This window comes from Cynocephalus volans, chromosome 12 (genome assembly GCF_027409185.1).
Source record: "Cynocephalus volans isolate mCynVol1 chromosome 12, mCynVol1.pri, whole genome shotgun sequence".
Taxonomy (NCBI): Eukaryota; Metazoa; Chordata; class Mammalia; order Dermoptera; family Cynocephalidae; genus Cynocephalus; species Cynocephalus volans.
In genome coordinates this window covers 8,284,376-8,309,876 of record NC_084471.1, presented here as the reverse complement: position 1 = coordinate 8,309,876, position 25,501 = coordinate 8,284,376, and the positions used below count along the sequence as shown (strand labels likewise).

General features: G+C 47.4%; 1 protein-coding gene across 1 annotated transcript in view; it reads right to left on the bottom strand.

The window, feature by feature from the left end:
* LOC134391603 (unhealthy ribosome biogenesis protein 2 homolog) overlaps positions 1-24,162 on the bottom strand; it is a 49,899-nt gene extending 25,737 nt beyond the window's left edge. Inside the window, 6 exon segments of the mRNA XM_063115611.1 lie at positions 7,936-7,971; positions 19,642-19,770; positions 20,132-20,154; positions 20,734-20,840; positions 23,805-23,916; positions 24,076-24,162. Of these exon segments, the coding sequence (XP_062971681.1) occupies positions 7,936-7,971; positions 19,642-19,770; positions 20,132-20,154; positions 20,734-20,840; positions 23,805-23,916; positions 24,076-24,162 (494 nt within the window).
* Between the last annotated feature and the right edge of the window lie 1,339 nt (positions 24,163-25,501).

Genomic DNA, 25,501 nt, shown 5'->3' with positions numbered 1-25,501 from the left:
TAACTGACCCCATGGGCCCAGCCCCCACCAACTGCACCCACTGACCCAGCCCTCACCTAACTATGCTCACGGTCCCCCCTCATGGGCCCAGCCCCCCAACTGCACCCATGGGCCCAGGCCCCACAAAAGTGCACTCACGGGCGCAGCCACCCCTCAACTGCACCAACGGGACCAGCCCCCACCAAAGTGCACCCACATCCCAGATGCCCGCAACTGCACCCACAGGCCCAGCCCCAACAAAGTACACCCACAGGCCCAGTCCCCCCTAATTGCACCCAAGGGCCTGCCCCCCACCAACGTGCACTCACATGGCTGGCCCCCCTGCAACTGTATCCATGGACCTGGCCCCCCAAAACTGTACCCATGGGCCTAGCCCCCACTCAACTGCAACCATGGACCCAACCCACCACAACTGCACCCACTGGCCCAGTCCCCACCAGCTGTACCCATGGAAAAATAGCACCCATGGGCCCAGCCCACAGCAAAGTGCAACCACAGGCCCAGCCCCCACCCAACTGCACCCATGGACACAGAACCCTCTGGCCCAGCCCTCCCCCAAAAGCACCAATGGGCCTAGCACCCCAACAGGCTCAGCCCTCCGCAAAGTACCCCCAGCGACCCAGCCCAACCCAACTGCTTCCACAGGTCAAGCCCCCACAAAAGTGAACCCACAGGCCAAGCCCCACCCAACTGCACCCATGAGCTCAGCCCCCACAAAGGTGCACTTGTGGGTCCAGCCCTCCCACAGTTGCACCTATGGATCCTGCACCCGTGGGTCTAACCCCCCTGAAAGCACACCCACAGAGAGCCCTGCCCTCCCTAAAGCACTACCATAGGCCCAGCCCCCAGAAAGTGCAACCACAGGCCCAGCCCCCACCCAACTGCACTCATGGACCCATACCTCCGAAAGTGCACCCATGAGTCTAGGCCCCCAGACAGTGCACCCACGAACCCAACCCCACCCCCACCTAAATGAACCCACAAGCCCAGCCACCACCCAACTGCACCCACAGGCCCAGGCCTACCAAATGCACCCAAGAGTCTAGCACCATACAACTGCACCCACAGGTCCAGCCCCCACCAAAGTGCACCCACAGGCCCAGCCCACCCCCAACTGCACCCATGGGCCCAGGCCACACCTAAGTTCAACCATGGGCCCAGCACCCACCAAATACACCCACTGGCCCAGCCCCCCAACAACTGCACCCATGAGCTCAGAACTCTCTGGCCTAGCCCTCCTCCAAATGCACCCATGGGCCCAGCACCTGCCAAAGTACCCCCATGGGCTCAGCCCCCCTCAAAGTACCCCCACTGGCCCAGCCCCCCAAAGGTACACCCATGGGCCCAGGTCTACCCAACTGCACCCACAGACCCAGCCCCACCCAATGGCATCCATGGGGCAAGTCCCCCCTAAAGCACACCCATGGAGCCAGTCCCTACCCAGCTGTGCCCATGGGCCCAGGCCCCTCCAAAAGTGCACCCACAAGCCCAGGCCCCACACAGCTGCACCCAAAGGCCTGACCTCCCCTTAGCTGCACCCCTGAGCCCAACCCCACAGCTGCACCCATGGGCCCAGCCCCCACCTAACTGCACCCACACCTTTGTTCTGATATTTTTGTTTTTCTAACACATCATCTTTCATCACTTACTGATGAAATTCTACCCAATCTTTAAGACTCCACTCAGATGTCACCCCACTGGAGGCATCCCTACTCACCTTCTTTCCACCTGGCTTCAGTCCTGGGACTTCTCTTTTACATTCACAGTCGCCATTCCAAGATGTTGATACAGGAGGTGCTCAGTGGTTTCAGGACATGCCTCTGGGTTTCCAGCCACTCCCTGAGGTCTCAGTCCCCCTCCTGTGGGTTCTTCCCTGGAGGAAAGTTACTGTTGCCAGTTAGACCTATTTTCAGCACCAACAGGGGAAAATGAGACCACAGGGGGCAGGCTTAGACAAATCCAGTGGCTGAGCATGCTCAGTAGAGAGCACAGAACATTCTTGAATGTGCCTGGTGCATGTGATAGGGTCTGACCAATGAACAGTGCTCCAGGAAGAGATGGACTGAACATGTGCAAGACTAATGTTAAGTAACTGGGAGCCACCCCCTTAACTGAATATTTGTTAGGTAAAGAAACTGTAAAAGCTGAATCCTGGCAGAAGGCAGGGCTGTTGCTCACTTCCCTGGAGGCAGCCTGTGCTTCCCTGGCTGAGGGGTGTGGGCTTTACTTTGTACTGAACTTACTTTCAGCAGGCGGCTGCTCACCCTCTTGAGCCAGCCTCTGTCCTGAATTTATGCATTTCTTGCTTTTGTGTTAGACTCGATGTCTGCACTGAACCTACTTTTGTGTTAGGCTTGCTGTGGCCCTGCTCAGTCTCTGGAGCATGCCGCACTCTCTCTATGACACCTGTATTTCTTATCTGTTATAGTAAACTAGTTCTCACTTTTCTACCATGACTCTGCCCTTGAATTCTTTCCTGTAGGAGGACTAGGTGGGTTGAGGATGACTATCCGGCCCTTCCCCCACCGGGCCTTACCTCTGACATTGGTGTCATTTAGTTGCATAGCTTGAAACACCTCCTATATGCCAATGACCCCCAAATTTATGTCTCTAGTCTTAACCTCTCCCTGAAATTGAGACTCAGACATCCTCTTTGACATCTCCACTTAAATGTCCAATAATCATCTCAAACTCAGTAGGTCTGATATCTGCTTCCTGATCATCTCCTACCCCACACCTTTCCCCCCAGGGCCCCCACTCCATTTTGGTAAATAGCAATCACTTCTTTCAAACTACTCATTTCAAAAACCAGGAGGTCCTTCCTGCCTTCCCTCTTCCTCACCTTTGACAGCCCACACTTAACATTTACATCTCGCACAAAATGTACTAACCACAGCAAATCCTGTGATCCTGCTTCGAAATATGTCCAGACTCTCTCCGCATGTCACCTCCGCCCTGTCATTCAAATGCAAACCACCCTCCGTGCTCACCTGCAGCGTCTCCTGAGGATTCCTCGCTTCCACTCTTCCCGCTCAGTATCGAACACCATCAGTTCCCTACACCCATGCCAAATGTCTTATTATTCTTTTAAAAACCATAAATTAGATCCTGTCATTTCCTGGCTCGCTCACTCACTCTTGCCCCCATGGCTTCCCATCAGGCTCATGATAACATTTAAACTCCTTACTATGGCTTGTAAACCTTTAGTGAGCTGGCCTCGGGTGGCCCCTCCAACTTCTACCACTTCTTCTCCACCCCCTTTGCCCTGATCACACTAGTTCTCTGTTCCTTGAACATGCAGAACTGATTCCAGCCTTGAGATCTTGCCAGTTACTGTGCTCTAGACCATTCTTCTCAGACATCTGAAATGACTCCCTCTTATGTCATTCAGGTCTCTGTGCAAATGTCACCGCTTAGGAGAGGTCTCCTCCTACCCAAGTAGCAACTCCCCTCCCCTGGTCACAATCATCTCCATTTCCCGACTTAGCTTTTTTTCAATTTACAAAACTTTTGGATACCTGAAATTATATTTCATATATATAATATACATATTTTTAGGTATTGTCTCTCAATAAGGATGAGGACTTTTCTCTGTCTTTGTGACATTCACTGCCATATCCTTAGTGTACTCTAAAACTCTCTGACACACGGTGTTTAATGAATAAATGAAAGTATGATTCATGAGAATAAAAAGCTTCACAAAATTCTAGCTGGATGGAAGAAAGAGATCTAGTCATTAGACAGTATTTCATAACACAAAAGATAGAGATTTCCAAAACTTCAGGAAGAAGAAAATAAGCCACTGTCTTAAAACAGGTTGCTCACGTTATCTACTGAAAGATAATAGAAAACACAGTGATGGATGCACTGGCACAAAGGGGATGAATCCAGCAGCAGGACAGCTGTCAAGGGCGGGTTGATTCAGCAGCTCAGTGGTGTCATCAATGGTCCATTTTCCTTCTATCTCTCTTCTGCTATGCACAGAGTTAGTTTTTTCCCAAAGACTGGCTTATATACTGACTGCCAGATTCAGTTTGAACTATTTCCTTCTTTGTTTACAAAAGGGAGCTACGGCAAGCTTTTGCCTCAGTACTCTAACCAAGAACCCTAAGATTGACCCTAGTACAGTTCTTAAAACACACATGCACCTCCAAACAATGGGCTGCAGAAATGCATTGTGCTGACTGGCTTAAGCCAATCCCCTCCAACTGCACCCACAGGACCAGCCCCCTGCCACTGCACTCACTGGCACAGCCCCCTCAGGCCAAGCCCTTCCCCAACTGTACCCATGGCTCAGCCCCCACCAACTGCACCCACAGCCATAGCCTCCTCAGGACTAGCCCCCCACCAAAGAAACCCCATGGGCCAAGCACCCCCAAAGGATCCCCATGGGTCCAGCCCTCCCCAAAGTACACCCATGGACCCAGCACCCACCTAACTCCCCACATGGCCAGCCCCCAGCAATTGCACCCATGGGCCCAGCCTCCCCAAATTACACCCATGGGCCCATGGGTGCACCATGGTGCACCAAAATGCACCCACATCCTGGACCTCTGCAACTGCACCCATGGGCCCAGTGCCCACCCAACTGCAAGGGTAATTAATGAAAAGCAATATAAAAATCATAAGGAAATTCTGCTGCGTATACACTGATAGGGAAAAATTAATAAATGAGGCAATTCCAATCTTGTCAATCTTATGGAATAAATTATCACTTGCAGAGATGATGGGTCTGTTCACACACTCATTGGCATTTCCTGTAAGTTTGAAATTACACATTATCTACAATCCAGTAATTTCTCTCCAACAGGTTGAGAATTTGTTATATGTGGGCATTTGGAAACAAACATGAATTATAGGAGCAGCATTTTCACTAGAGCAAAAAATAAACTTGAAACAGCCCAAATGTTATGAGCGTGGAACGGGTGGGTAAGTTGGATGACCTGCAGTCTCAAACCCCAGCAGGTGTGAAACAGACCAAGGCAGAAACACCAGCGGTGACCACGTTCAGGGTGATTCTATCAATATCCTTTCATGGAAACGTTAAAAGAGGAAAAGTTAAACAAAACACTTCTTAGTGATACATAATAGATGATAAAGACAAAAAGAATAACTATAAAATTTCCGATAGTGGTCATGTCTGGGGATAGGAGGGAAATGAGGTCAGGATGGACACACTGGGAGCCTAATATATGCCCAGTCTATTCATCAGTGTGAGTCCAGCCTGCAGAGTTTATATGACATTAATGTTTAAACTTCAAACATACTGTGTAATCTTCTCTAAGTATGATATATCTCACTAGAAAATTTTAAAGAACTATTTACATGTTAAAAAATGTACAATTTAAAAATATTTATTTCACCATATTATCTGACTACCACCCCAGTTTTGGTATCAGTCTTAGTTTGGAAGGAGTTCTCAAGCCTTTTGTACCAGGTCCATTTAAATTTATCTCTAAATTCATTTGCGCAGGTTTGGGTATCAAAAGATTGAGAACCAGCCAGTGTCTGTTTAGAGATAACTGGTTCCATGAACATATATTATTAACTTTGATAAAAATTAGGAAGTCACCTATTCATAATGAAAAGAGCTTCAGGACTGATGTCTAATTGAACAGAAAAGCAAAGCAGGTATCGTTGTGTAAACCAGAGGGTGTAATAGAGTTGTGGAAACAATAATGACATGAATTGGAATTTCATAGAGGGAGACTTCTAAGGCAGGGTTTTTACCAATTATCAGCAGAGACTGATGATCACACATGGCCCACATGCGGGACAGAGAAACCAGGGAAGTATCAGTTGGTCACTCAGGGCTGGTGCTGGCTTGAGAGATCACACAACTCGAGAAGCACCGACATGATTGGTGTTTTCCACAGGACATTCTCTGTGTTGTGGGGATGAACAAGGAGGATTGAGGAGCCAGGCCAAGGGTTCCTAAAAGTCAGAGTAAAATCTGCCTGAACCAAAGTGCTTGGGAGGTAATGTTTCCCCAGAAGGACAGGGCTGCTGATTGGTCCCTCAGAATTTTTGCCATATTTGAAAGCTGCAGGATGTGGGCGCTAAAGCATCAAGCTGAAACCTCCAAAGGTCACAAGTGGATTTGCCACAGACTTTCATGGTTGACCAGTGACCTACTAGAATTTCCATCCAAATCCCTGAAGGCCCTTCCCTGAGGAAGACAGAAGAAGCAGAGATGGATGAGCCTTATTACAACTGCATATAGGTAATTGGACTCAGGGGGACAGAGAGGGGAGACAGAAGGGGGCAGAAGCCATCACTGAAGGTGTAATTGCCAAGGATTTTCCAAAATGGGTATAATACATCGATCCTCAGATTAAAGAACTCTAAGTAGATCAGCAACCCCCAACTAGGAATTAAAAAGAGGTGAAAATCATACTAAAGGCCATCATAGTTAAATTGTAAAAACAAAGCAAATAAAGTCAAATTTCTTTTCTAAAGCCAATTCACACCCTTATACGTCATTATTAAACAATAAATATCAAAATATTCTAAAACTACTTATTCATTATAAGAAGGTAAGAAAATAATACCAAACCTAAGATACACAGGAGAATGGATATACTGAACACAAAAAAATGAAATCAAATTATCAGGAGAGGGGGAAATGACAGAATTGACAGATTAATAAATCTGAAAGCTGTTTATTTGAATAATAAAAACTCGACAAAAACTGTGTATTCACTTTCAGTGTTTATTTTAATGAAATAAATTTGACTCAAATAAAAATACACAAATGTGGGAGTGAAAAAAACGTAAATGTAGATTCTGAAGAAACTACAAAACTAAGGATAATTATTAAAATACACATTTCATAAATAAGTTTGATACTTTGACAAAAAAGAAAATTTTCTGGCCAAGTATAAATGATAAAACATTGCTAAGAACCCCCCACCCCAGGCCTGGACTGCCACTAAGGGTCCCCTTCAAATGGCCTGCCTCAGGGCCCCATTAGCCTGCCCTCCCACTAAGAGTGCCCCTGGCCTTTCCTGGCCTACCACTATGGGCTGTCCTGGCCAGGCCTGCTGCTAGCGGCCCACTACCACTAAGGGCAGGCCTAGCCACGCATACACAAGAGACCCACTGGCCTGGTCTGCCTCAGGGCCCCTGTTTTAGTCCATTTTGTGTTTCTATAACAGAATACTTGGAAGTGGGTAATTTACAAAGAAAAATGAAATTTATTACTTAGCATTTCTGAGGCCAGGATGTACAATGTCTATCTGGTGGTGGCAGCAGTGACCCAGGGGTCTCGCATTGCAAGATGGTGGAAGCAGAGAGAGCAGAGACAGAGAGATTCTCATGTGCTCTTCTTTTAAAGCCCTCAGAACCACACCCCTGACCACCATTTTTTTTTTTGCCTTTTTTTTTTCGTGACCGGCACTCAGCCAGTGAGTGCACCGGCCATTCCTATATAGGATCTGAACCTGCGGCGGGAGTGTCGCCACGCTCCCAGCACCGCACTCTCCCAAGTGCGCCACGGGCTCGGCCCCTGACAACCATTTTTAATCCATTTATTTTGGCATGGCCTGCTCCTGGACCCCCAAACCTCATGTCCTTTTTACATGCAAATACTTCATTTCATCCCTACAGTCTTAAATGTTTCAACTTGAGAGTCCAAAGTTCAAAGTTCCATCTATGAAATCAATACAAGTTATCTACTTCCAAGATACAGTGGTGGGACAAACATAGGGTACACATTCCCATTCCAAAAGGGAGAAATAGGCCAAAAGAATAGGGTATCAGGTCCTAAGCAAGTCCAAAATCCAGCAGGGCAGACATTAAATCTCGAAGATGGTGAATCATGTACCTTGAGTCCATGTTCCACATCCTCTGCATGCTGGTATGGGGGCTGGGTCTCCAAGTCTTTGGGAAGCTCTGCTCCTATGGATTTCCTGGTTGCAGGCCACACTTCAGCAATCCCAGGCTGTCATTCTATTCTGTAGCTCCACAGATCTGGGGTCTCCATGGTGGTCCTGCTCTCATGGCTCCACTAGATATGGTGCTGATGGGATTTCTCTGCTGCAACTGTGACCCCATGTTTCCACTTGGCATTGATCTTGGCATTGGCTGTCTGCAGTGACTCTGCCCCTGTGACAGATCTCTTCCTGGGCCCTCAGACTTTTCCATACATCCTTTGAAATCTGGGTGGAGGCTCCCAAGCCTTCTAAGCTCTGGCATTCTGTGAGCCTGAAGACCTAACACCACGTGGACTATACCAAGGCTTCTGGCTTGTATTTTCCAAAGCTGTGAGTCCAGCCACACTGGGGGGCAATTTAGCCACAGCTGGAGCAACCAAAGCAGCCAGGATGCTGGAGCTAGAAGCAGTTTCCCAAGGTGGCCCTGAGCAGTGAGCTTGTGGAGGGCTCCTCAAGCCAATTCCCCAAGACCAATTTGTCTCCCTAGATCTTTGGGCCTGAAATGGAAGAGTTGGCCCCAGAGGCTTCTGCAATGCCTTAAGGGCCTTTTTCTCCTTCTCCTGATGATCTCATTCTTTTGTGTTAATCTTCTTAGTACCATTGAATTTTCCTTCTGAAAATGCTCTCTGCTTCTCTACCATATAGCCAGGATGCAAGTTTTCCAAATCTTAACACTCTGCTTCCCTTTTAAATTCTGGCTTTATGTCATGCCTTTGCTGCCATAACTCAGAGTAGGCTGTTACAAGTAGCCATGCAGCTTCCTTAATGCTTTGCTGCTTTTAGAAGTTTCTTCCTCCCACACTCTGGTTCACAACTCTTAAGTTCCAACTTCCACAAAGTCCTAGAACATGAAGACAATGCAGCCAAGTTCTTTGCCAGTTCGCAGCAAGGATGATCTTTGCCCTAGTTTCCAATAAACTCCTTATTTCTGAGACCTCCTTTGAATGGTCTTTGCAATCCATGTTTCCATAAGCATTCTGCTCACCACCATTTAATAGGTCTCTAAGACATTCCAAACATTCCCTTATCTTTTTGACATCTTCTGAGTCCTCCAAACTCCTCCAAACTCTCCTCAGCACTCAGTTCCAAAGCCATTTCCACATTTTCAAGTGTCTGTTATAAGTAACACCCCACTCCTGGTACCAATTTTCTGTTATTAGTCCATTTCATGTGTCTATAACAGAATACATGGCACTGAGGCCCTCCATGGCCAGACCTACTATTCAGGGACTCCTGCTGCTATTGGTCCCCTTCCACTAAGTGCCTGCCAGGCCTGCCCCAAGTGCTTCCTTGGCCTGGCCTGACACTAAGGTATCCCCTATCTGGCCTGTCCCTAGGGCCTCCCTGGCATGGCCTGGCATTAAGAGCCCCACTGGCCTTTCCTGCCCCTAGGGACCCCTGGCCTGGACTGCCCCTAGGGATTCCCTAGAGTGGCCTGACCTGCTCCTAGGGCCCCCTGGACTAACCTGGCCTGCCACTAGGGCTCCCCTGGCCAGGCAGGCCTACTCAAAGTTCCCCCTAACCTGGCCTGGACTGCTCCTAAGGAAGTCCTGGCCAAGTCTGATCTGCCCCTAGGGATTCCTAGCCTGGCCTAGACTTTCTATAGGACCCTGCTGGCCTGGCCCAGCCTGGCTCAGAGCCAAGAAACCCCCTGACCTGTCCTGGGATGTTGCAAGGGCCGTGCTGGCCTTGCCTGGACTGGCACTATGGGCCACTTCTGTCCTGGCCTGATCTGCCACTAAGGGCACCCATGGTCTGGCCTCACCCCTAGGTCCCCTGCGCCCTCACCTGCCACTACAGGCTGTCCTGGCCAGGCATGCTGCCAAGGGCCTCCTACCACTAACGGCTGGCCTGGCCTGGCCTGCCCAAGGAACCCACTGGTTGTCCTGCCACATGGCCCCCCTTTACTGGTCTACCCCTAGTGGACCACTGCCAAGGGCCACCCTGCTGCTAAGGGCACCCCTGCGACTAAGTGCCCCCCTTGACTGGCCTGTCCCTGTGCCCCCTTGCCTGTCTTGGTGCTAAGAGCCCCCCTGGCCTCCGTCTAAGAGATCACCTGGCCTGGTTTGTGCTACCACTAAGGGCTCTCTTTAAATAGCCTGGACCATGGCCCCCTTGCCTTGCTTAGTGCTACGGCCCCCCTTGCCTGGCCTGCTTACCTGTAAGAGGACCCCTGGACTGGGCTGGCTGGCTCTAGGGGTCTCTTAGAGGCAGGCCAGGGCTGACCTGAGGCAAGCCCAGCCAGTGGTTCTCTTCTATCCACCTGGTCAGGCTCATTCATAGTGGCAGTGGAGCCCTTAGCAGCGAACCTGTTCAGGGACCATTAGTGGCAGGCCAGGAGAGTCCAGGGGCACTGTTAGTGGCAGGACAGGACACACCAGGCCAGGGGGTCTCTTAGAGGCAGGCCAGGCTGGGGGTGCCCTAGGGTGGGTCTTTCTTTCTTTCTTGGGGGCCCAAGGGTAGTCCAGACCAGGGCCTCCTGCCTGTTAGTGGCAGGGCAGGCCAGGAGGGACATAGGTGAGCTAGAAAAAAGAGGGAAAGAAAGAAAGAAGGAAGGAAGGGAAGACAAAAGGAAAGAAGGAAGGAAGGAAAGAAAAAAGGAAGGAAAGAGGAAAAGAAGGAAGGGAGAAAAGAAGAAAGGAAGGAAGGAAAGACAGAAAGAAAGAAGGAAGAAACAAAAGGAAAGAAGGAAGGAAGGAAAGAAAGAAGAAAGGAAAAAAGAAAGGAAGGAAGGAAGGAAAGACAAAAGAAATGAGCCCCCAAAGAAAGAAAGCAAAATAGAAGAAAGGAAGGAAAGAAGGAAGAAAGGACAGAAAGAGAGGAACAAAAGGAAGAAGAGCCCCCAAAGAAAGAAAGAAAGAAGGGAAGGAAGAAAAGAGGGAAGAAAGGAAGGAAAAACAGAAAGAAAGAAGAAACAAAAGGAAGAAATAAAGAGCCCCCAAAGGAAGAAAGCAAGAAAGAAGGAAGGACAGAAAGAGAGAGGAAACAAAAGGAAGAAGAAAGAAAGAAAGAGCTCCCAAAGAAAGAAAGAAAAAAGGAAGGAAAGAAAGGAAGGAAGAAAAGGCAGGAATGCAAAGAAGGAAGGGAAGCCTGGAAGGGAGGGAAGACAGGAAGGGAAGATAGGTAGGGAGGGCAGGCAGGCAGGGAAGATAGGAAGAGAGGGAAGGGAGGAAGGGGAGCAGGAATGGAGGGAAGGAAGGAAGGACGGAAAGAAGGAAGGAAGGGAGGAAAGATCCCCCTAGAGCCCCCCTGGCCTTGAGTGGCCTGCCTCTAAGTAACCTCCTGTTCTGGCCTGGCCTGAGGTCTCCTACGGCCCCCAAGAAAGAAAGAAAGAGAGAGAGAAAGAGAGAAAGAAGGAAGGAAGGAAGGAAAGAAAGAAAGAAAAGGAAGAAGGAAAAAAGGAAGGAAAGAAATAAAGAAGGAAGGAAGGAAAGAAAGAAAAAGTAGGAAGGAAAGAAAGAAAGAAGGAAAGATGGAAGGAAGGAAGCAAAGAAAGAAGGAAAGAAGGAAGAAAGAAAGAAGGAACAAAGGAAAGAAAGAAAAAGTAGGAAGGAAAGAAAGCAAAAGGAAGAAAGAAACAAAAGGAAGGAAAGAAGGAAAGAAAGAAAGAAAAAAGGAAGAAAAAGAAAGAAAAGAAAGAAAGAAAGAAAGAAAGAAAGAAAGAAAGAAAGAAAGAAAGAAAGAAAGAAAGAAAGAAAGAAAGAAAGAAAGAAAGAAAGAAAACGTCCCCCTAGTGCCCCCTTGGCCTGGCCTGATCTTCCTCTAAGAGAGCCCCTGGCCTCACCCACCCTGCCACTAAGGGCACCTATGGTGTTTCCTGGCCTGCCACTAAGGGCTTCCCTGGCCAGGCCTTCTTTTAACGGCCCCACTGCCACTAAAGGCAGGCCTGTCCAGGCCTGCACCAGAGACTCACTGCCTCAGAGCCACCCTGGCCTGACCTGGAACTAAGGGACCCCCTGGCCTAGCATACTTGTTGCTAAGGGCCTCCTGGTCAGGTCTACTATTCAGGGCCCACCTGCCACTAAGGGCCTCCTTCTGCTAAGAACCTTCCAGGCCTGCCCCAAGTGCTTCCTTGGCCTGGCACTAAGGGGCCCATCTGGCTGGCCTGCCCTTAGGGACCCCTGGCCTGAACTGCCTCTAGGGACCCTCTGGACTGGTCTGGCCTGCTTATAGGGAACCTCCAGTCTGGGCTGGTCTGCTCCTTGGGCCACTGTGGCCTAGCCTGGCCTGCCACTATGGCTCCCCTGGTCAGGCAGGCTTACCCCAAGTACCCCCTTGCCTGGCCTGAACTGCTCCTAAGGCACCCCTGGCCTTGCCTGGCCTTCCCCTAGGACCCCCCTAGCCTAGTTTGGCCTGTCCCTAGGATCCTGCAGGTCTGGCCTTTCCTGACACTATGAGCCCACCTGGCACAGCCAGGCCCAGAGCCAAGGACCACCTTATACTGTCCTGGCCTGTCCCCAGGGCCCTGCTGGCCTGGACTGGTCTGGCACTATGGGCCACTTCTGTCCTGGCCTGGTCTGGTGCAAAGAGTGCCCCTGCCTGGGCTTGCCTTCCACCAAGTGCCCCAACGATCTTGCCTGTCCTAGGGCCCCTGTGCCCTTGCCTGCCACTAAGGGCTACACTTGCCAGGCATGCTGCCAATGGCCTCCTACCACTAAGGGCTGGCCTGTCCTTCCCAAGGAACCCACTGGCCTGGCCTGCCACATGCACCCCTTTACTAGTCTGCCCCTAGCAGACCACTGCCATAAGGGCCACCATGCCACTAAGGGTACCCTTAAGTGCCCTAAGTGCCCCCTTGACTGGCCTGTCCAGGGACCCTTTGGCCTGTCTTGGTGCTAATGGCCCCCCATCCTTACCTTGCCTGGCCTACCACTAATGGCACCTCTGGCCTGGCAGGCCTTCCCTAAGTGCTTCCTTGGCCTGCCCTGGAACTAAAGACCCCCCTGGCCTGGCGGACCCTAGAGCCCCCTGGCCTGGACTACCCAAGGGACCATTGCACTGGTCTTCCTCTATGGGCCCCTGAGGCTGGACTAACAGTAAGGGCACCCTGCTGCTTTCTTGTCTTTTTTGTTGTTGTTGTTCTTGTTTTGTTTTGTTTTTTCTGTTGTCTATTTTGTTTGTTTGTTTCTCTTTTATGGTTTTTTTCTTCCTTTTTCTCATTTGTTCTCTCTCTCTCTCTCCTTTCTCCCTCTCTCCCTCTTACTATTTTTCTTTGTGTTTTTTCTGGGTTTTTTGGGGGGGGGTTGCATTTTTTTGTTTTTTGTATTTTTCTGTCTTCTTTTTTTGTTTGTTTTCTACTTTATTTTGGTTCTCTTTTTTTGGTTTTCTTTTCATTGGGGTTTTCTTTCCTGGGGAGGTTTCTACATTTTGGGAGTGGTTCTTTTTGGTGGGGTTTCTTTTTATTAGGGTTTTCTTGTTTTAGTGGGAGTTTTGTTCTTGGGGAGTTTTTAAACTTTTAGTTTTCTTTTTGTTGGGATTTTCTTCTTTTTGTTGTGGTTTTCTTTTGTGGGAGGTTTCTTCTTTGGGGGCTTTCTGGGGGTTTTCTTGTTTTCATGGGGGGTTTTCTTTCTATTGGAATTTTCTTTTCATTGGGATTTTCTACTTTTTTTTTCTTTTATGGGGGTTTTCTTCTTTTTGTTAGGGTTTTCTTTGGGGGGGTTCTTCTTTCTGTTGGGGTTGTCTTATCGGGGGATTTTTCTTCCTTCTCTTGGGGTTCTTTTTGTTGGGGTTGGCTTCTTTAGGGTTTTTTCTTTTGGGGGGGTTCTGTGGAATATACTATAAAGCATATGTGCTTCACAGGGCCTGGTTTTCCAAAGCCTTGCAGTTTCAAATGTTGACCTTGTGGAGGACTGGAAATTTTCCTCAGGCTATAAGTCTCTGGTTTAAGATAAAGATTTGTGGCACAGCAGGTTGCTGGCTCAAGGACAGACTAGTTACCGATCGTTATGTATAGATACTGAGAAATTGCTATAAAAGAATGTTTGCTAAGATCAAGCTTTTGTTAATTGCCTTACTGGAATGTCATCTGATTTGTTTCACTGAAAGTTACCAGCCTATACTGTTAAACTATAACCCCACCTTTGTTCTCTTCCTGTAACTTCCTGGTCTGGAAAATAAATGCAGGAAGAGAACCCCAATTCAGTGTTAATTTCCTGAGGAAGAGATCTCTCTCGCTTGAGCGTTCGCAGGGAAGTTAACCACTTCGGGGCTTCTCAGAAGAGATGGGATTTGAGTCATCCTTTCATCTCCATCACCCAAGGGAAGTGGGGTGACAAATCCGTGGGGGGCGAAGCAAACAAAGCGACAAAATGTTGCCCCATGTGAGGACATTCTCCAGGTATCGGAGACTGACCTGCCAAGCATTGGAGAGGAAAAGGACATCCAATTCATCCCGGCAAGGGAGTTCCTAATAAGGGAGATACATGGCATCCCAGTAATGGAATCACAGGTGGCTTTTGACTAACGACTGCACACCTGCAGCAGGTCAAAGTTAGGTCTTTTTCAACCCTGGAGATATTTTTTCTTTTTCTTTACTTTTTTTTTTTTTCGTGACCGGCACTCAGCCAGTGAGTGCACTGGTCATTCCTATATAGGATCCGAACCCGCGGCGGGAGCGCCACTGTGCTCCCAGCGCAGCACTCTACCGAGTGCGCCACGGGCTCGGCCCTTTTTCTTTACTTTTAAAATATGGATAATTCATTAACAAAAGGGGAGACTGAATGTATGTTACAATCCCAATGTCTCCTTAAAGCAGCAGGCTTTAAGTAACTGAATGGCAGCTTGTAAAACTGTTAGTGGATATTAAACTATCATGTCCTTGATACCTCAAGGAAAGGAGCCTTAACATAAAAATGAGGGAACAAATTGGTCACTGGTTAATTATGCAATGGTTCTCATTAAGTCTTCCCACCTAACAACTAGGAATCTATGTCAAGTCTCTCTGAGACCTAACCAAGACCTTAACAAAAAACTAAGACATGTTTATGTCACCAAAAAAGGATAAAACTTAATCTTTGCCAGTGACTAAGAAAACTTTAAATTGGACAATCTAAAGTAAAAGAAGTTAACATTTCTTTACAATGTTGGTATTGTTTGAGCATGTTTTTATCTGCACGATGTTTCTCTCCTCTCTTAAACACAGTGGTTCTTTTCTTAACTGCATTTGCTACTCTTTTTCACTGAAGACTCAGGGGGTTTATGAAGAAAAGCAGCCAAGGCACCAACCAGACCCCTTTTGGGTCTACTGTTCTTCTCCTAAAAAGCTCAAGAATCAAATGGTTTCATCTCTGATTGGTGGCTCTGCTCATGAGCTCAGTAACCCATTTGAGAAACAAATACTAACCTAAAATCTACCTGTTTAACTAGATGATTTCAAATTTTCTGGCATCCACTTGCTTATCTTAAACAGACTTCTAAATTCTCTTCTAGTCTCATCTATGTATTTCTTCACAAAATCCTAGGGTAGAATTTTATGCTATTTTCTTAAAAGGAAGAAAGTCTTCTCTGCATCTTCTTGAAAAGGCTTGCATACTTTGCTTTACAATGTAAATTTGTTATCTTGCTTTCTTTAAGGCAAGGTGAAGCCTCCCCAATAAGTCTTTTGGAAATAACACAATCTAAACCTGACCGTCCTTTTTACTAGTGAGCTTTTTAATTACATCTTGAACAAAACCTATAAGATCCTTGTTTGTTCTTATTGTTTATGTCTTCATATATGTGTGTGTAAGCTGTATGTTGTGTCTATATGTTCATGTCTGTTTGTGTAATTGTGTTATGTGCAAGGTACCAAATTGGCTTATAATTAATACATGCTTATTAAATAAATAAGTATACAGCTTACATGACTTAAATCTTCTAAAGTCCTGATAAATATATTTTCAAAATTTGATTAAAACCTTTTACCTAAATTTGTCTCTAGGTCAATATGTCTCCTTGTTATCTCAGCTCTGCCTCCTGGACATGCTGGGAGAAACAATATCTTTAGACATAGTGAATACTGCCCTCTGCCTCTCTGGATTCCACTTGGCTCTAAATGCCACGTGGAAACCCGGGACCTGAAATGGCTAGTGAAAAGAAACCTATGCCAAATATTGCATAGGCCCTAGTTAGCATTAACTGATAAGGTTATAGATCTAATACACTAAGTTTTTGGCTGGGAAACCATAAATATGTATTTGGTAAATATAGCTAAAACTCAAACTGGGCTTTGTATAATTTGCTCTGATAAATAGATGCCTATTTACTAACCTGAATGTATAAAAATGTTCTTATCAACACACATTGTTGCCTGAGTTTACTAATCAAACAGGACTACATTTGTCTTTGCTAGAGGCTCTTAAGTTGTAAACCCCACCCAAACCAAAAAAACTAAATACAAAAAATAAAAAACAACTTTATATATAATTTTTAGACAAATTGGGCCGATTTAACATTGATAAAAAAGAAACAAGTATGTAAAAAGGAGGTGATTTAAAGAAGGCTATGGATGTGGAGATATGGTTATGGTTGGATGGGCTAGAGAGAAAGAAAAATAATTTTTATGTAAGAAAGCATCTGGTACAGTGTATTTTTGTCCTAGAATAAAATGACTGGCTATTTAGAAAGTAGGAAGTATAAGACAAAAACAGAATGTCTGAGTAAGTCTTGATAATGGTTTATGTAGATAAGTTTGTTAAAAGGGTTTTACATTAAAAAAATTAACTGGATTTAAAAACAAATTATGTATGAGTTTTTCTAAAAATTAATGTCAAAAGTATTCTAACACAGGGTTAGAATTTGCTCTCCTGCGATGGAACAACCAGATTTTCTAAAAGAGCACTTGACTGCTCTTAATACAAAATTGTAAAAGGTTTTCTTTGTCCCTTAGATAACTGGTTTAAGAAATTTATTTCATGATAATTTCTTGTGCTCTCTGCCTTTAAAACCCTTTGTCACTTTGGTTTTACTTTTTGTAATAATTTGTGGTTTTATTCAACTAATTGTTTTAAGCCCTTTTGTTATTTAACACAGCTTTCCAACACAAAATTCTGGAACTATAAAATAACTTTTAAACTCCAGGGCCCTGGAGTTTCTCAAAGGATATATAAAAAATGTATCAAAACTAATTGGCTTATTTAAATAAATTAGACTATATGGGAAAGCATTGTCAGTACTGAAGGTGTTATGGATATGTGTTCCAAAATCTTCTAAGGTTCTTAAATATTTGTGTCTTGATATAAATGCTACCAGTCATAATCTTGGTTTAATTATAAATTTAAAATGTTATGTCTTCAAATATTTCATGAAAAAACTCTGATAGGTACAGTTTCCTGACAAACTTTGACTTCATAGCTTTAAACTAAAGTTCCAAAATTTTAATGAAGAAACTGATGGGTTTATGAAATTGTTCACAAAGATCAAAACAACAAAAGTTAATTGGTAAGCTAATTTTTAAAATTATGGGTTTTTACAATTTCCTTATTTTAAAACACTGCTGGTTCTCCTAATGTTTTTCCAAATGTAAGAAAACTCTCCCTCTCTCTTCAGCTATCTATAACTAACAACTGTTTGGTAAAATGTCATTTAAAACAGAGATAAAAGCATTTGTTTTCTCCCTCTTTGATTCCCCCCAAATTTAATAACTTTAAGTATTCTTATGATTATTATGACAATGTGGCTATTTTTATAAGTTCAATGAAAATTAACTCTCTCTCTCTTAAAACAGGATATAATTTAAAACTTTGGATATAAGATGGCATGTCTCATTTCTATGTTGCTGACCCCTTTTTTATGTTGCCTAAATTTGGCCTTGCTTCTGCCTCATCCTGCTGTTCATCTTTCCCCCTGATGTGGGACAAAACACAACCTGGGAAACAGTCTTCCCAGCAACATGGGACAGATCACTGCAAGAAAGTGAGCCGAGATGCTTCTTTCTATCATCACCAGAGAAAGAGCCTTCCCAACACCGAGAGATTTATGCAAAGAAAAGTAAAATCTTTTCAATCTAGATATTGATCATCAATGCTATAACCCCACCTATGTTCTCTTCCTGTAACTTCCTGGTCTAGAAAATAAATGCAGGAAGAGAACCCCAATTCAGTGGCAATTTCCCGAGGAAGGGATCTCTCTCACTTGAGAATTCCCAGGGAAGTTAACCACTTTGGGGCTTCTCACTGCTCAGAAGAGATGGGCTTTGAGTAATCTTTTCATCTCCGTCACGCAGGGGAAGTGGGGTGACAAATCCATTGGGGGGGCGAAGCAACACAAAGCAACAGGTTTCTTCCTTATGTTGCAGTTTTCTTCGTTTTGTTGGAGTTTTCCTGTTTTAGTCTTCTTCTTCTTGTGGGTGTTTTCCTATTTTGTGTGTTTTCTTCTGCTTGGGGTTTTCTTCCTTTTTGGGTTGTTTTCTTCTTCTTTTCGGCATCTCCTTTTTCTTCTGGGTGTTTTCTTCCTATGTTGGGTGTTTTCTTCCTTTTATGGGTGCTTTGTTCTTCTTTTGGGTATTTTCATCTTTGGGGTGTTTTCTCCTTCATCTTGGTGTTTTTCCCTTCTTCTTGCTATTTTCCACTCCTTTTTGGTGTTTAACTCTTCTTTTTTTTCTAATTTTGGTTTTTTTCTTTTCTGGCCCAACTTTGCAGCCAGCTCCATCTTCACGTGGCCCTGATTGCGGTGCAGTGGGGACCTCCATGTTCTAATTGGACTGGATGGAGAGAAGCAATTGGTGGCCACCTGATGCAGCTGGAGACCCATGGCACAGGGAAGGGGGCACAGGGCACTGGCTCATGGGTACCTTCCCAGGTACCATTTCATGTGAGGTCTCCACCACCCCATTTTACAGGTGGGCAAACAAAGGCCCAGGGGGTGAGTGTGGAGGGAAGCCTGGCAGGGTGGGTGGCACACCAGCCTGATGAAGCCAGTCTACAGCTTAGCCAGCTTCACCTGGGACAGCACGCAGCTGATGGTGGCGTGGTGGCACTGAGTGCCCTCCAGCACCTGCCTGTGCTGCTTGCCTCAGAGCACAGCAGCTGCCCCAGCTCCAGCAGCTGCTCCCGGTTTGGGTGGCTCAGACCCTCGTTGTCCTTTACCAGAACCTGGAGCTGACCCACCAGGCTCTCCCACTGCTTCTGCAGCTGCTCAGCCTCTACCTGCAGCCACCATCCTTCCTCACTGGGTCCTGCTGGGGGTGGAGGCTCAGCTGAGAAAGGAATCAGATGATAAGGGCCTCTGGACTCTGGAGTTGCACAAAACCTCCTTCTCAACCCATAGCTCTTAATTCAGGCTCCTAGCCCCAGACCATGGCTTCCTGGCTAATCATTCCTCATGCCCAGATGATGGTCAATCATTCCAACCACTTTCAAATAGAGTTTCTCACATTCTTGTGCTCAAGACAACTGTTAGTGGCTGACAATGGGCACTCCACCCCTCTTTGCAGAGAGGGGCACTGAGGCTCAGATGAGCAGACTTGCTGTCTGCTGGCACACACCTCTTTCTCTTCCCCCGCCTGCTCCCAGGCCACCCCAGCCCCAGCTTACCTGTCTGCCTGCTTACATCAGCCAATCAGGTCTCCGGCTCCTGGACCTGACTCAGGCCATGGTCCTCCCTCGAAGCATGCACCTGCACAGAGCACAGGGGCGTGAGCCATGGAGGGAGCGACTGCAGAACGGACAGGCTGCCACCTTCCTCTCTACTGCACCCCCATAAAACCAAAACTCGGGCTGCAGCTGCTCACTTGTTGTGGCAGGAGCTTGCATTCTCAAGCTTCTTCATCTGGAGCTGCAAAGCTGCCTTCTCCATCACAAGGACCAGAAGCTTCTCCTTCAGTTGGGACTGGTGACACTTGAGGTCCTCATAGTTGTTCCTATGGCCAGAGGTGGTGGAGAATGGAAAGAATGAGGAACAGAAAGGACCACTTTGGTGATCAACGCACTGACTTTGACACACAACCAGAGGACCATGGCATGGGAAGGAGACCCCAGGAACCAAAAGTCACAAGTGCCAGTCCAGAGAGTAGACATGAACTGCCTGAGACCACACATGAGTCACTGGCACAGCTGGAGCCAGAGCTTGGCTCTGCACATGTCCAAACCTGTGCATCCCCCTTGTGCTCACCTGTACTCTCCCACCTCCCACCACCTCACCCGTGCTGAGGCCCCCAGACCTGCCATCCACCTTCCCCTTCCTACCTGTCGCCCTCCAAGTGCAGGTGGAGAGCATCTCACTCTTTCTTCAAGTCATGGTAGGACTGCAAATACAGAAAGGCGAAGTCAGGATTCGGCAGGGAGAAGGTGTAGTTGGGGCACACTAGCACCGACACCCACAGCAACCACTCGGCAGTGACATTTCCTCCCCCTGAATCACACTTGACATCTTTCTCAAGGCATTTCCAAGCCCATGTTCTCAGTTGGTTTTACTAAGAACTCAGTAAGCATGGAAGAGGCAGAGAAAGAGATCTGATTTATAGCTGGCTGACAGGCCAGGGATATCGGGCCATGTTGCCTTTGTGATGACTGTCATCACCATCGTTTGACTCTGTACTGAGTGTGTCACCAGCATGATGCTAACAATCCATTGAATCCTCACATCCACCACAGGAGGGAGTTACCACTATTATCTCCATTTTGTAGATGAAATACACAGTACTCGAGGTTAAGTGCTAAGACCGCTTACAGCTGGGATGTGAACATCTGAGTCTATCTAATTCTCTAAGCCCATTGTGTCCCCTGTGGGTGGAGGTGCAAGCATGAGGGCAGGTGACTGAGCTCAGACCCTTGGCCTCCTGCTGTGGGGAGACAGCGGTCAGACTCCACTGCAGCTCGTTTACCTGCTGCTCACGTGGGTACAGGCAGTTCGCCAGATGTTCACACTCCGCTGGAATGACAGAGGTCATGATGGAGCCCAAAGGACTCCCCCGAAGGCCCGCCAAGGCACCTGGTTGAGGGAGGAAGGGCGCCCAGATTTGCACCTGCTTTCTGCCAGACTGCATGGTGAGTATTGGCCAGGGCTCTCTGTAACTGTGCCTTTTTGGACATTAAGACATCAGTGGTGGTACAGAACTGAGCCTTTGTGAGAAAAGCCAAACAGGTGCTGAGAGAGAGGGAAAGGAAGGTTCTCTATGGGATGTGAGGGATGCCATACAGTCCACTCACCTGCAGTCATTCCTGTTGGGAGTTCACCTGCTGACACCTACTCTCCTGCTATGGGAAGAGGAAAGAAACATCTCTAACTGGGGTGGCAGAGATGCAACAGCAAAGGACAGGCCTCCAGAATGTCACTAATATCCCAGGACAGGCCCACCAGTGAGACCGGATTCTCAGGGACTTGTAGGGCTGAGGGTGGGGTGCAGGGGGTGAGCCTTGTCTGGGTTGGGAGTGGGCAGGACAAGCCTGTGGCCTCTCCATCTGGGTCTGTCCCCAAAGCCATCAGACATGGAATGTGGAAACAAAGAGATCATGTTCCTCTTCCCAGTTGATCCAGTTTCCTGGTGCTGTTTTTTCTGTGTGGAGAGTCACAGGAAGGTGACTGAGGTTGTCCCACTCAGCTCCATTCCCCAGACGAGAGTGGTGGGCAGGGGACAGGAATGGATTTTCAAGGAAAAGCTCTCAGACCATATGGGGACACAAATTGACCAACGCTCCTCGAACTCCCAAGGAGAGAGCATTTGGGTCTTCGTTGGTTTTCACTCACAGCTACAGAGCTGAATGTCTGAATCTGGATTCTCTTTAAAGGACAACCACAGAAACCTCTAGAAATGGAGGCTGAGAAAGGAAAGACTACCCTTCTCCTAGCTTGTGATTCACTAGGGTGCATGTACTCACCACGAGCCACACACTACGGGACAGGGACTGTTCTTAATAGCAGGGATCCAGGAATGAAAAGGACAGGCAAGATCCCTGTCTCCCCGATGTTTCAAGTGTGCCTAGAAATCTTTCATTCTTAGAGGTGAAAGTGACCTTTGACAACTTCTAATTCTAACTCAGGACATTCAAGCCCAGGCAGGAGAGGTGGCTTGTCCAAAACCAAAGACAAAGCAAAGCAGGAACTAAGTCAGGGTGGGAACACAGGGCTTCTGACAACAGTCAGCCTAGTTTCCAGCAGGGGGACAGCCCAGGGCACGTGTGGTGAGGACTCAAGCAGGGGTGTCTGGAGAAGAGAGAGTGGGCAGACAGGGCAGCAACAGAAAGAGCCAGGCTGCATGGTCTGGGGTCCCTCCCGCTGAGACCTAGGCCCCAAGCACCCCATTCTCCCTTGGCACCAGGGGACCCCAGACCTTTCCTTCAGAGCCCCAAGGGGAAATTGGAGCCCAGGCTTGGCAGCATGGAATCAGGGGACCCCACTGAACTCTTACCAATTCCTGGATCATGCTCCTCTGATGTTTGTTTTCTATGTAGCTGGAGTCCCGGGCTACTGATAGATCTAGGCACCAGCTCTGAGGCACACGCAGAGAGGAGGAGTTGGAGGAGGTCCGGGGGAGAGGTAGAGAGAGCGATCATTAGGGGTGGGGTGGGGGCTGTCTCAGCTGGCAGTGGGGCACCCAGCCCCCACCATGGGAGGTGGTCAGGAGGCTGGCCTGCAGGGCACTTACCTCCAGCCCCTTCATGTACATGTCACAAAGGCCTCCCCACTGATGTATGATGTGGGCTAGAGGAGATTAGAGTGCACATGGAGACGCTCTGTCCCCCTCAATGGCTAAGTCCCTCTGCTGTCCTTTCTTCCCCATCAACTGGCAAAAGTCTCTTTCCTGCCTGACCTGGACCAAGCCCTCCCCCTGCAGCCCCTCTGTGCCCACCTCTCAAGGTCTCTCTGCTCCATTGTCCCTCCCCTCCTGAGCAGCTCTCATCCTGTATTTTTTGTTGTTGTGTTGGTGGTGGTGGCGAGTACAGGGATTGAGGCCTGGACCTTGGTGTTATCAACATCATCCTGTGCTTCCTGCAGCTGGATCCAATGAGACGGCCAAGCTCAGTGTCCATCTTTGTGCATACAGCTTCAAGAGAGAAGCTCAGAGAAGAGCCCTGAATCATATCCCTGGCAGAGGGAGAGGTAGGATTCAAACCTAGACTTTTTAATCAGTGCCTGACACTTCTTCCATGATCATTATCATTACCCCTTACTCCCACTTGAGCCCCCTGTTCCCAGGAGCCTGACCAGCTGAGCCTCACCTCCTTAGGAAACTGGCAACCCCCAGAAGTGGCTGAATCAGGGCTACTGCCAGTTTTCATTTTGTTCTTTGCTCCTGGAGGACCACCAGAGCTGTTTCTCCACTGGTAATCTCTTAACTGTGAAAAGGAAAAGCAGTAATATTCAGGAGATCTGTAGGCTCCTATACTTGCATCCTACTTTATAGTTTTTACAAAATATTCTTACTTATATCATCTGATTTAATGCCACCAGCAACCCTATAAGGTGTTATAATGATCACTAAATGGCTGAAGAAATGGATTGATAAACATGACTATAAAAAGGCAATAATGGAACTTAACTTCAGTCTTCTGGGGCTTTGTCATGAATCAGCAGCTGCCAGCAGGCCAAATACAAATCAGACATTGGGTCTTACAGAGCTGTGAGAGCTGCACACCAGTACTTCTCAAACATATAAGTCAATGTATCCTAATGGCAGAAGTCAGTGAAGGCACATCCCAAGGGAATTCTAATGTGAGATACAGACTCAGAAATAAGTTGTAAAGTGTCTCTAGAGAGTAGAAACCTGGGAGAAAGCAACACCAAACCCATACTCCCAATTGTCACCCGAGATATTGTCAACATTTCGAGCTCACTGGTGAAGTGCAGGCTTCAGATTGTCAATGTCTAAGTGAAGGCAGTGAGGGAGCCAGAAACCTCTCAGCCCTGGGTCCCCTAGTCCTGAGTACCCTTCCAAATGGAAATTTGTGCCATGACCAGAGAAGCCAGAAAGATGGTGAAAACACTTAGGGGACTGGGTCATCAGGTCAAAGACCGGGCTACAGGCAGTAATGACAGGGGGCGCCAGGAGAGGGCAGGGGCTGGGCCGCTGAGGGGACAGGGGTAGCTGAAAAGACTTTGGTGGGGAGAGTCAAGAGGCACAGAGGGGCAAGTCCCGTGTGTCTCAGAAGTGACAGAGTCCTGCCCCTGTCCCACCATCAGAGAGGCCTCAAGTTCGGTCCAGGGCCTGAGACCCAAAATGTTATACCTTTTTCTTGGCCACAGCCAGTTTCCTCTTTCGGGTTTCCTCCAGCATCTCAGGGCAGGGGAAAGGAAAGGGCGGCCGCATCACCATCATCCAAGCACTACGGAATCGCTTCCTTCAGCTAATGGTGCACATGTGCAACTGAGCCAGAGCTGGTGGGAGTGGGCAGTCCTAGGCAACACTGAAATGGGCGTGGCCTCAATGCTTACAGCCCATTGGTGGATGAGAAAGATGAAACAAATGGGGGCGTGTCCAGACACAGGGAAGGGTGGAGTCACAATGAAAGCTATGATCAATGGCCCCGCCCACCCCAGGGAGGGGGCTCCCCTTGGGGAAATGAGCACAGCTCTTGCTTGGTGCCCATGCAGCTCCTGTGTGACCCTTCATGGGGGTTGTCACAGAATTCGAGGCACTCAGCAGAGCAGAGAGACAGCTCTCCAGCCCCTGTTCTGGACCCTCCTGTGCCAGTTCACCCCTGACCTGGGGGCGTTGGACCTTAGGGCTCAGGAGGTGGGTGAGGAATGGACAGAAAGGGAGAGTGTATTACTTCACAGTCCCTTTGCAGACTCCTCACAGCACTGCCCAGGCTTTTTCATCCCAGAGACCACCTCCAAAGACCCCCATCCTGTCCTCCAGATGCTTCTCCACTCGCCCCCTTCCTCAAGGGTCCCTTCACTGATCCTGAAAGCATAGCTGCCCCCTCCCAGCTGGGTCCCATCCAGGTCACTCCTGCTTGCCAGCTGCTCCTCCTCTCACACCCCACAGCACCCCCTTCCTCCCAACACGGGTTGTGGGTTCCCTCAGCCTTTCCCATCAGATGCCTCAAGACCAAACTGAGGGGGCTAAAATTATAAAACTCTCAGAAGAACACATAAGTGTAAATCTTCATGATCTTAGATTAGGCAATGATTTTCTAGGCGTGACATCAAAAGCACAAGCAATGAAAGAAAAAATGGATGAACTGAACATCATCAAAATTAAAAAATTTGTGGTTCAAAGACTGCCATCAAGAAAGTGAAAAGAAAAATGAAAGAAAGTGAAAAGAAACCCACAGAATTGGGGGGAAATTTTACAAATCTTATATCTTATAAGGAGCTTGTATCCAGAATATATAAAAAAATTACAACTTGATAATAAAAAAATAAATATCCCAGTTTTTAAAATTGGCAAAAAATCTGAATACATACACAGTTTTCTAAAGAAAATATACAAATGGCCAATAAACACATCAAAAGATGCTTGACATCAGTAGTCATCAGAGAAATGCAAATCAAACCCACAATGAGATATCACTTCACACCCACTACCACGGCTATAATCACAATGATGAATAAAAACAGTGTTGTGAGGATATGGAGAAATTAAAACCCTCACACATGGCTGGGAAAACTATACAATGGTGCAGCCACTTTGGAAACAGCCTGAAAGT